This window comes from Portunus trituberculatus, chromosome 9 (genome assembly GCF_017591435.1).
Source record: "Portunus trituberculatus isolate SZX2019 chromosome 9, ASM1759143v1, whole genome shotgun sequence".
Lineage (NCBI taxonomy): Eukaryota > Metazoa > Arthropoda > Malacostraca > Decapoda > Portunidae > Portunus > Portunus trituberculatus.
The window spans coordinates 7,621,357-7,633,856 of NC_059263.1; the positions used below are offsets into that span (position 1 = coordinate 7,621,357).

General features: G+C 42.6%; 1 protein-coding gene across 2 annotated transcripts in view; it reads right to left on the reverse strand.

Annotated features, from left to right (window-relative positions):
• Window positions 1-656: 656 nt before the first annotated feature.
• Window positions 657-12,500, reverse strand: part of LOC123501576 (5-hydroxytryptamine receptor-like) — a 271,383-nt gene continuing 259,539 nt past the window's right edge. Inside the window, exons 8-10 of one of the 2 annotated variants that reach the window (XR_006673673.1) lie at window positions 9,571-9,919; window positions 5,619-6,285; window positions 657-777 (exon numbers count right to left, since the gene is read on the reverse strand). Coding sequence is in view for 1 of the 2 variants with exons in the window: in XM_045250497.1 (XP_045106432.1) it covers window positions 5,728-6,285; window positions 9,571-9,919 (907 nt within the window). In the remaining variant the exon portion in view is untranslated. Of the gene's footprint in view, window positions 778-4,580; window positions 6,286-9,570; window positions 9,920-12,500 lie in introns of those variants that run through there. The other variant, XM_045250497.1, reaches the window with a different exon arrangement.

Genomic DNA, 12,500 nt, shown 5'->3' on the forward strand with positions numbered 1-12,500 from the left:
AGGAGGGACTGGGAAAGCTACAGTTACTTCTTATGTAGGCCAAAGAGTTGTTTGTATGGGCGAGTCAGTGACAGATTGACAGATAGCTCCCTTCCTCAAGTTTTCCTCTTTCCTCGTTGTTTTTCAGACTTGAGAAAAACTCCCTCGGTCTCTGGAGTTTTAATGATTTCCATATAATAAAGGACCGGGAGAAAAAGTTTTAAAATTTGCACATACAGATCTTCATAATTTGTTGACACCAATGCCCCTATTCTAATCTGAGGGACTTGAATTTCTTTAAGTTATCTAAGACGCTGCCTTCCTTTATACAGTGTGAGGCCGACCACCAAGCCAGTCCTCTCCGCGTGTCTGTCTAGCTATCCACGCATCTTAACACTTCACTCTATTGTTTCTTTTGGCTGAGTGAAAGAAACGTTAACTCCTCACTACCATGACGCTTTTCTATATTCATTCTGGTTACTATGTGGCGATTTCATACAGCTGAAGAAACTTATGTAGGGGGATTAAAATAGTGAAGACTGTGGCCATTAATCTTCTGACCTCCATAAACCCTTTCTAATGCAAATAAAACCGTCTAATCATGCCAAAACTCAAGGTAAAAATGTGTCCCAGTATTGAAGCGGTTAAAAACAGGGGAAAGGATTGTTGTTTCTTACCTCGGTGCCTGTGGGTGATTGCCTTGCGTCTTCGTTAGCTCAGAGTGTGACTGTGAGAAGACAAACTGATTCTCCTTTTTCCTCGTCTTCTTCATCTTCACTCTCCAAGACTCACCGTAGCCTTAAATGACAGTAAATATATTAACACAACGTCCTTTCCTGATAAGTCAATGAGTATTTCAGAAACATATACACAGTTTGCTGACAACACAGTAATGGAGGACTTGCAAGACATCAGAACAAAGAGGGTGAGTAAATAATGAAGCGACGAAAAGAATGCTAGTGTGAAGTGGTAAGTGGCCAGGTAAGATATACATGGTTCCTGGTGGTGGTGAATGGGTGATGGGTGATGTGGTGAAGCATGAGTAACAATGACAGTGGTGGAATGAAAATGATGGTAAATAGAACATAAAAAGACCCTCCTCAATTACTAAGACGCTACATAACATAGCATAACATAACATATCTAACGTAAATTAGCATAACGTGACATAATGATAAATTTTACATAACGAAATAAATGAAGCAAAAAAAAAAAAGAACGAAATAACATAATATAAAAGATTCTCAATTACGAGGACATAACATAACATAACATAACATAACATAACGTGACATAACGTGACATAATAACAAATTTTACATAACAAGATAAATGAAGCAAGAATATAACGAAATAACATAACATACAAAGTCCTCAGAAACTCACTAAAATAACGTAACACAGCATAACACTAACAACAACAACAACAACAACAACAACTCCCAAACAAACAGTAGGATGAAATAACATTCGAGAAAGGTTATACAGTTCCTTCATTATATATATCATACATGAACAGCCTATATAGTATTTAACTCCTCGGTACACACACACACACACACACACACACACACACACACACACACACACACACACACACACACACACACGGTCGAGAGATGATGTTGGCAAAGAAAAATAATGGAGGCTCCACATTACTTTTCCAAGTCACAGCTTCCCTCGAGTCTTTGCCTATGATACCAATACTTTATACTTCATCTGTTAATGGTACAGTAATAGTAGCAGTAGTAGTAGTAATAATAATGCTATAGTAGTATATAATATAATGTGTGTAAGCAATATGTATATACAGGCATTTACATACATACATACATACATACATACAGTTCCAGCTACGTACATATAATGGTACACACACACATACACACATACATACATAACAACAAGATGGATATTATGTACATGTAATGAATGAGGTTTCTTCTTTAAAATTTATTCATTATACATGTTAGGGCAGGAATTGGTGGTGGTGGTGGTGGTGGCGGCGGCGGTGGTGGTGGTGGTTGAATGTATAGTAATGAATACATTTATACATTTTTATTTTCTCTGGGAAGGTGAATATGTATACAATATATATGCATGATGTGTATTATGTATATAGATTTCTTTTATACTCTGAATGCCGGGACAGGTGAGAGCTGCTGTGCTTTAAAACATCAGGTGTGATTAATTACCTTATTGGGCGCGGGGAGGGGTGGGAGGTGGGGGGGATGTCCTTCCTCCTCATCACCCCCCTCCCCACCCCGCCCCGTGCACCCCACCCAGCCAGGAGGAGGTGGGCCGGTGGGTGACTCCTGTACCCCTCCTTCACCCATCCTCTTCATAGCTAGGGCATAGGGTGACACACACACACACACACACACACACACACACACACACATAGAGAAAGAGGTATTTTGATCCTTGGAGAGAGAGAGAGAGAGAGAGAGAGAGAGAGAGAGAGAGAGAGAGAGAGAGAGATTCATACATCCGAGAATACAATTTTTCGAGGGGCGAGGTCAGGAGGTGGCAGTGATGACATCATGGGCTACAGTGACCTGAGATGACGTACGTACACACACACACACACACACACACACACACACACACACACACGGCAACTCAGGCAATTGACATCATCATGGCCACGTCCTGACTCTCTCTCACTCCCTCTCTCATTCCCTCTCCCTCTCCCTCTCTCTCTCTCTCTTGAAAGTGGCATTTTTTTAATACAAACAAAATATGATAATAATTTTAAGTGTTACACGCGCTCGGACACACACACACACACACACACACACAGTAAAATAATAATAAGTATTATATAAACAAACCAACAAGCAAACGTTTATACATACACAGGTTTCAAATTTTACATAAGTTTGCATGTATAAACTCTCTCTCTCTCTCTCTCTCTCTCTCTCTCTTGATCACATATATTCTTTATATTTGCATCTTTCTCCCTCGTGATGATGATGATGATGATGATGGTGATGATGACGATGATGATAAAGATGTTAGTGATGGTGGGAGACAAAAAAATGTTTGAAAAAATATATTCATAGAGAGAGAGAGAGAGAGAGAGAGAGAGAGAGAGAGAATTGTGAGGGAAGAATAGAATAGTTTTTATTGACAATCTCTCTCTCTCTCTCTCTCTCTCTCTCTCTCTCGAGCTGCCTCTTCGCTTCACGTACACAAGAGTACACATGTTAAATACTTACATGTATGTACGTAAACCAATAAAGACGCACATGAAATATATATGTCGTACTTCACACACACACACACACACACACACACACACACACACACACACACACTATACATAATTTTTTTCATCTAACAGTTTTTTCTATCACACATTCCTTTAACGAGTAAAGTTTTTTTTGTGCATTAAATCTCTCTCTCTCTCTCTATCTCTCTCTGTCTCTTGCCTACCAGCCTTCAGATAGTCCGCTAGTTAAGCAGTTAGACACTCACTTAGTTGGGTTAGTGTGTGTGTGTGTGTGTGTGTGTGTGTGTGTGTGTGTGTGTGTGTGTGTGTGTGTGTGTGTGTGTGTTTTCCACTAGCATACATGTGAGGAGGAACACAAATACAAAGGAAGGAGGAGGAGGAGGAGGAGGAGGAGGAGGAGAGGAAGAGGAGAGGAGGAGGAGGAGGAGGGTTTATGGTGGTTGGGATGGAGGAGGGGGTGTACACTCATCATAGGAGTAGGGTCGGGGGTGACAAGTAGGGGCGGGGGGTGACCAGGGTGGGGGAGGCTCAAGGTTTCGACCAATCACAGAAAGGTGAGTGGCAGGTGTTACAGCAGCACACACACACACACACACACACACACACACACACACACACACACACACACACTTCTTAACCAGTCAAAAGTCACTTCACTAGAGATAAAAGAGAAAGATATATTTTTTTTCTTCTTGCTTATTTTTCTTTGTTTTGTTTATTTGTTTTTTGTCATTTTACAGTCTCCAGGAAAAAACACACACACCTTCGTTATCATTTCATTTCAATTTCCTCACTTTTCCTTTCATATTCCTGAGTCTTTCTTTCATTTTCCTGACTTTTCCTTCAAATTTCCTCACTTCCTTTCATATTCCTCACTTTTCCTTTCATATTCCTCTTTTCCTTCAATTTTCCTCACTTTCCTTTCATGTCCCTCACTTTTACTTTCATTTTCCTCACTTTTCCTTCAATTTTTCTCACCTTTCCTTTCATTTTCCTGAGTTTTCTTTCATTTTCCTCACTATTCATAAATATTATCTCGTTTCTTTCTGATTATATTTCTTCACCATCGCTTTTTATTTGTTTCCTTTACAATGGGTCAGCTGCTTCCCGCCTCACAAAACACGTGGTCAGCAGGTGTAGGTGTCTGACTCAGCAGGTGTGACTGAGAACAGGAGTGTCTGGCAGCTCTCTCTCTCTCTCTCTCTCTCTCTCTCTCTCTCTCTCTCTCTCTCTCTCTCTCTCTCTCTCTCTCTCTCGATTCTATACTCATTTTTCTCTTCTGCTGTTTCCATTTTCGTCATCATCTCTTATTTCTCTATTTTCTGTGGTGCATTTTCTTCATTTTGTCTGTTATTCCTATTTTTTAGTTTATCATCTATGTCTATTTTCCTTTTATCACTTTTACTCATCACTGTTTATCCAAATTTCTTCTTCCCAATTCACAATCAGTAGCCATTCTTCTTTTTCGTTTTCGTTAATACAATATTGTACTAAGCAGCAGATATGTATGGAATGTTGTATTGTTTTGTATTGTTCGTATGTATGCACACACACACACACACACACACACACACACACACACACACACACACACACACACACACACACACACACACACACACACACACACACCTGCACACATACTTGTCTATTTTGCCTTAGTTCTAATTGTGTGTATGTGTGTGTGTGTGTATATTATCTTTATCATTCACAATCCTTTATTTTTCTCCTTTCAATTCGTCTCTCTGTATATTTGTGTGTATGTATGTATGAATGTATGCTTATGTTTCTTGTGTGTACCATTCTTGTTAGACATTGTGCGTGTTTGTATGCTAAGTTTTATTTCGTATTAGTTTGAACGAGTGTTTCTCCTTCTTTCCTTCTAACACAAGTCTGCACATCTTTCATTAACGTTATTTTTTCCCACATCTATTTTCCTGTTTGTTCTCGCTCCATGTTTGTTCTTTCCTTTTCTCTTCTCTTATTTATTCCACACACACACACATACACACATATACATATACATTTTGTTCTCCTTTTCCTTTTATCCTCTTTTTCCTTATTAAGTCTATAAAGTTTTCTGTAATAGTTTTAATCTTCTGTTCTTTTCCTGGCGTTTATAATTTTTCTACTATATATCTTAAAACTTTTTCTTTCCTTTTCCTTTTGTGTTTATAGAACCCCTTGCAAGTGTTCTGTATTTTACCCTGTTTTCATCCTAATCATCGCTTTTTTTCCTAGTACATATATTTCTCCACACACACACACGTCTCGTTTCCCTTTTCTCTTATTGAACACCGCCACGCCGCACAACACAGAAGCGCCACACGATGTACGGACACAAACACAACCTGCTAACACGACACCAACAGTCTTACCACCACTCAGCACCTCTCTAGCTCACCTCTACATGTCATCACTACTCCCTCTCTATAGCCTCCACTCTCCCTCGCCTCCTTAAAGAAATACACGTGACAATCAGTGAAGCAGGGACGACACGCCGGCGGGAGTTCTTATCGTGTCTTCCCGGGCCTGTATCTCTGGTTCTTCCTGCCAAATAGAATCCTCTTGAACGCCTCCCGGAATTCAGGGCTGAAGATGGTGTAGATGATGGGGTTGAGGGTGGAGTTGAAGTAGCCAAGCCAGAGGAAGATGGAGAACATAACGTCGGAGAAATAGCAACCTGGGCAGATGGGCATGAGAAGCGCAGTCACAAAGAAGGGTAGCCAGCAAATAACGAAGGCTCCTGTGATGATAGCCAGTGTTTTAGCAGCCTTCTTCTCCCTCTTCGCCTCCAGTGTCTCCTTCTTGGACTTCTTCGGCGGCTCCTTCGGTAGCATCTCTTGCCGTGACACTTCAGACACGTGGGAGCAGACGGAGAGTGCGCCGTTATTAGAAGATTTGTCAGGGGACGCTCCGCTGGCGACTGTGGTGAAGGCCGTGGTCTGCTGATGCTCCGCCACGCCGTTGGGTCTGATGGCTTCCCTGGCCGGCCCTCCCACTGTGGCTGGCGGCGGGGGCGTGCATAGGGCTGCGTCTCCACCTGCCGCCGCCGCCGCCGCCCTCAAGCCCTAAGTGGGGGAAGGAAATGTGAGTAAGGGAATGAGAAGTGATGTGAGAGGTGAAGCTTTCCTATTTTGCATCTCTCTCTCTCTCTCTCTCTCTCTCTCTCTCTCTCTCTCTCTCTCTCGCAGTCCCTTCTTTCTCTATCGCTCTCGGAATTCGTAAAAAGAGAGTGAGGGAGGGAACGAGAGTGAGAGTGAAAGATGCAAGTGAAAAGAGAAAGACAGACAGACATTCGAGGCGTGTTCGAGAGAGAGAGAGAGAGAGAGAGAGAGAGAGAGAGAGAGAGAGAGAGAGAGAGAGAGAGAGAGAGAGAGAGAGAGAGAGAGAGAGAGAGAGAGAGAGAGAGAGAGAGAGAGAGAGAGAGAGAGAGAGAGAGAGAGAGAGAGAGAGAGAGACTACTTGTACCTGGAAATAATGCATGCTTTTTACCTGTTACTAAATGAAAACAGCGAGGAGGAGGAGGAGGAGGAGGAGGAAGACGAGGAGGAGGAGGAGGAGGAGGAGGAGGAGGAGGAGGAGGAGGAGGAGGAGGAGGAGGAGAAGGAATGAGGCATTTTCTTCTCGTTCCTCCTTCCCTTCCTCACTTCTCCCATCCTCCCATCCTCCCCCTCTCCCTCTCCCTCTCTCCACGGTAAGGGAACAAGAGGCTCAATCAAGAGTCTTCAGTAAGAGGGGAAAAAAACGGACTCTTAATGTTACAAGAGTGGAGGAAAGGAGAGATTCATTGATTTTTCCTCTCTTTCCCTTCCCTCTTTCCAGAATCGCATAATTTTGTGATTATGAAGAGCACAAGTTGAAGTGGAGGAGGAGGAGGAGGAGGAGGAGGAGGAGGAGGAGGAGGAGGAGGAGGAGGAGGAGGAGGAGGAGGAGGAGGAGGAGGAAGTAAAAAAAATGTGACCTTACTTGACCCTCATTTGAAATTGCTCTACGTCTACGTGTGTGTGTGTGTGTGTGTGTGTGTGTGTGTGTGTGTGTGTGTGTGTGTGTGTGTGTGTGTGTGTGTGTGTGTGTGAGTGTGAGTGTCACTTATTTGCCCGGATCCGTGTTATGTGACTTTAGCGTAAACACACACACACACACACACACACACACACACACACACACACACACACTTCTTGCTCAGCTGACCACGAAATGACGACTCTCTCTCTCTCTCTCTCTCTCTCTCTCTCTCTCTCTTTTAGCCTTTTTGTCTTGTTCCTCCTCCTCCTCCTCCTCCTCCTCCTCCTCCTCCTCCTCCTCCTCCTCCTCCTCCTCCTCCTCCTCCTCCTCCTCCTCCTCTCCTACCTCTAGGTCACGTCCCTTGAGACATTCTTATTGTTCTCTCTCTCTCTCTCTCTCTCTCTCTCTCTCTCTCTCTCTCTCTCTCTCTCTCTCTCTCTCTCTCTCTCTCTCTCTCTCTCTCTCTCTCTCTCTCTCTCTCTCTCTCTCTCTCTCTCTCTCTCTTTTAATCCTTTTATAATCTTTCTCCTCCTCCTCCTCCTCCTCCTCCTTTTCCACCTGTCTTTGTCGCATGTCTTCCTATCGCTTCTTTTTTTTGATCATCCCTATTTCTCCTCTTCCTTCTCTTCCTTTTTGCTCGTCTCCTCTCCTTGTTGCTCCTGTACAGTTCTTCCTTCCTTCCTTCATCCTAGAATCCCTCCTGATTGATCCTATCCTTCAATCCTTCGTTATCCTTCACCTTTCCTTTATCATATCTTTCTTTTCTTCCCTGTCCGTCACTTGCCTTATCTTTATTTCTTCTTATTCCACATTTTTTTGGGGTATATCCTCCTCTTTCTTTTTTCTATTTTCTTTATCTCCCCTTTCCATCATTCCTTCCCCTCTCACCTGTCAATCTTGTCTATTTTTTTTATCGTGTTTTCTCATTTCTTTTTTCCATAACTTTCAATATTTTTTTTTCATTTTCTTCCTTCCCCAGTCATTTATTCAACCATTCAGTTCTTACTTGTCATTCCTTTTTTCACTATTATTCCTTTTTTTATCTCCTTTTTTGCTATTCTTCGTTTCCTTATTCCTTTGTTCCCTATCCTTTCTATCTTCCAATCTTTTACTTGTTTCTTCCTTCTCTTTTATTCCCCTTTCATCCTCTATTTCTTTATTCCCTTCGGTTGTTTGCTATTCCCCTCTCTTATCTGCTAGTCCCTTCTTTTCACTCCTGTACCTCACCTCAGCTGACAATGCCTCACCTGCTCTCACCTTCATCTCATCATCTCACCTGTACTCTCAATACCACAAGAGAACTAACACACTGCAATCTCTCCTTTGTGTTTAATTTTTCAATCATAAGTTCACCGGTATTGTTAAGAGTCGATGAATTGGCTGGATATTAAATTTTTTTTCTACATTTCCGAGGACCGAGAGTTGGAGGAGGAACACAAAGCACAGTGGCAGAGTGCACCAGATTAATCGACCTTTCCCCAATGATTTCGGCTTTGTTTCCTCGGCAGGACTGTTCTCGAGGGCCACACATGTGATTAGTCAGGCTCTCGCAATTGTATCTCCTCCTCCAAATGATGTAGAGTCTTTGTTAATTAGCCCACTCGCTGCACTAAAAGGCCGTGTGCTCAGATTCTGTAAGTGCCTTTATGAGAAAGAGGGGTGAAAGATACAGATTTTAGTTTCTCGTCAGTAATTTTTTTTTTTTTTAATGCAAGAGGGATCACCGGTCAAGGGCAAACAATATAAGTTGTAAAAAAAAAAAAAAAAAAAAAAAGCCAACTGAGATGCTGCTCCCTATAGAAATTATATAGAGATACACTAGCAAGAGAACTCCAAGACTGGGTTAGGAGTCTCGTCAGTATGATGCGTGAAGGTGGCTGTAGGTGAGAAAAGTGACCAAGAGTGGTAATGAAAGGGTTAAATTATCAACGAAAGGGTTAAACTATCAATATCACCCTTGAAAACACCAACAATTTCCACTACACTCTGTTAAAAAGAGACATTCATTAACACAGCACTTCAGAGTATAAGATAAGACAACAGAGGAGACATTTACAAACGCAGGTAAAACTATCAACCTAACCATAAACACACGCTTGAAAAACACCACCAACTTCCACTACACCTTCCACAACACCCTGTTAAAAAGAGACGTTCAGAAACACAGGTTATACTTTCAACACTATCATGAAAACACCCTTGAAAACATCACTAACTCCCACTACACCCAGTTAAAATGCGACATTCACACACTATCAATATAACCACGAAAACACCCTTGAAAAACACCAACAACTCCCACTACACCCTGTTAAAAGGAGACGGTCACTAACACAGCAACATTTTACCTTTCCTTTCCTGTTGGTGCCTCGCTGCTGGCCGCCTTCCTTCTTGCCACCGAACTTGCTTTTATGGATTCGTTTCCTCGCCGCTTGAAAGATTTTCCAGTAGAGAATGAGAATAGCGGTGAGGGGCACGTAGAAAGTTGCCATGGTCGCGAACACTTGGTAGGCGAGATCTTGAGACACCAGGCATTTCTTGTGTTCGTTTACCCTCACCAGGAAGTCAGGGTCCCTCCAGCCGAACAGAGGCGCTATGGACACCACCACCGCCGTCAGCCACACCATCAGTATCATGAGGCCGATCCGCGTACCGTTTCTCGAGTGAATGTAGTCCACTTGTGTCACCGCCCAGTACCTGAGATGGGTGGATGGATGGATAGAGAGGTGGATACAATGTGTGTGTGTGTGTGTGTGCGTGTGATTGACAGGCATAACTGACTTCTATTAACTTGTGAAAAGAAGAAAATAAAGTAGAACGAAGAGAATGAGAAGTATTACGAGAGAGAGAGAGAGAGAGAGAGAGAGAGAGAGAGAGAGAGAGAGAGAGAGAGAGAGAGAGAGAGAGAGAGAGAGAGCGGGGGGAGGTGGAAGGGGGGGAGAGCCTTCACTTCCAATTCGAGAGAGAAACAATAAATTTGTCAAAAGTCTAGACATTTAGACAATTCTCTCTCTCCTTCTTCCCTTCCCTCTCCTCCCTCCCTTCCTCCTCCTCTTCCCTTCCCTTCCCGTCTCCCTCAACAAAATATATAACTCTTCTCCTCCTTAAATGCTCCGAACACACCTTGGAGGAGGAGGAGGAGGAGGAGGGTGCAAATGGTGATACGAAGAGTGGAGATGACTGAGAGATGCAAGAAAGAAGGTAGGAAAGAAGAGGAAGAGGAAGAGGAGGTGGAGGAGGAGGAAAGGAGGGGAGAAGAGGAAAGTGCAGAGAGAAAAGGAGGAGAGAGGGAGGAAAAAAGGTGTCCGAGAGTGTCCCAAAAACCTTCCTCCGATGCGGTTGGTCCCTTGAGGCAGGAGGAGGAGGAGGAGGAGGAGGAGGAGGAGGAGGAGGAGGAGGAGGAGGAGGAGGAGGAGGAGGAGGAGGAGGAGGAGGACCGTGCAGTGGTGGAGGATGTGGGAGATGGACACGAGTTGTCACTGAGGATTCAACATTTCAAGTCTTCCTCCTCCTCCTCCTCCTCCTCCTCCTCCTCCTCCTCCTTCTTCTTCTTCCTAAAGCCGCTGCAAGGAAGAGTGAAAAGCAGAAAAATATAATACAACGAATGTGAAATAGAAATTATACTAGGATAGAAACTGACACACACACACACACACACACACACACACACACACACACACACACACACACACAACATTAGGGAGAAGAAATGAAAAAAAAAAAAAAATGCAAAAATAGAAAAAAAAATAAGATAAGGAAGAGAAAGATAAACGATGATAAAAAGAAAATAAAAAGGAGATAGAATAAATTGAAGAAATAAACAAGAAATAGAAAAAAAGACAAAAATACAAATCACTGAAAACAATACAAAGAAAATGAGGCAAAAAATTATACAAGAAAAAAGAAGAAAAAGGAGGAAAAGAAAAGGGATGATGATGAAGAAGAAGGAGGAAGAAAGAAAAAGATTAAAGGAGGGAAAAGGAAGGAGGAGAGGGGAAGGAAGGTCAATGAAGGATGGTGAACGAATGAGAGGAATAGGAAGAAAATGAATGAAGAAGTTGTGAAATAAAGGAACAGGGAGAAGGAAGATAAATGAAGGAGAATAGGAGACAAGGAAGATGAATGACGTTATTTAGGAGAGGAATTGAAGAGAAAGGTGAATAAAGAAGGAATGAAGGAAAGGAATAGGAGAGAAAGAAGGTGAAGGAAGGAAATGGAATAAAAAAAACGGAGATAAGTGAAGGAAGGAGAGTGAATGAAGGAGAGGAACAGGAGAGATAAAAATTAAGGAAGGAGATAAAAGAGAAGAAATGGAGAGAGAAAAAAAAGGAGTAAGCGAAGGAGAGGAATAGGAAAAAAAGTGAAGGAAGGAGATAAAAGAGAACTAAGGATAAAAAAGAGAGAAGGAGAGTAATAAGAGAGAAAGAATGTGAAGAAAGGAGATAAAAGGAAGAAAAATGGAAAAAAGGTGAAGGAAGGAGAGATAGATAAAGGAAGAGAACTGGAGAAAGAGAGAGAGAGAGAGGTGAAAGAAGGAAAGAGAGAGTAAACAAGGCAGGAATAAAGGAGACCGGTTCACTCGTTCCCTCGTTCACTGGTTCACTGGTTCACTGATCCATAGTTTCGACTCCGGACGTTCGATTCACGCGTCTCATAACTTTGTTCGAGAGTCGATTCGGTTCGTCATAAAGTACATTCGGATACGGTTTGACTCCATTCCATTACCGGCCTGATTACAAACGTACACACAGTCCCGTCTTTGTGTGTGTGTGTGTGTGTGTGTGTGTGTGTGTGTGTGTTGCTGTCACTGCGAATATCTAGAGAAAATCACACTCTATATTCTCTCTCTCTCTCTCTCTCTCTCTCTCTCTCTCTCTCTCTCTCTCTCTCTCTCTCTCTCTCTCTCGTGTGGCGGACAGGAAGGCAACTATTTCACATTTATTTCGTTGCTCGCTCAATAAATCTTTTCTTTCTTTTCACTACCTTGCTGGGGCTAATGTGTGTGTGTATGTGTGTGTGTGTGTGTGTGTGTGTGTGTGTGTGTGTGTGTGTGTGTGTGTGTGTGCACGCGCTACAAACACACAAACTTTCTCTCATACGTGACAAGAATGAAGTGAATAAGAAACGAAAACATAATAAAAAAGGTGAAAATATGGAGAGAGAGAGAGAGAGAGAGAGAGAGAGAGAGAGAGAGAGAGAGAGAGTTATAGATAAGGTAAGAGTGAAGTCGTGTGAAGGAACAGATGTTAGGAGGAAGAAGAGGAGGAGGAGGAGGAGG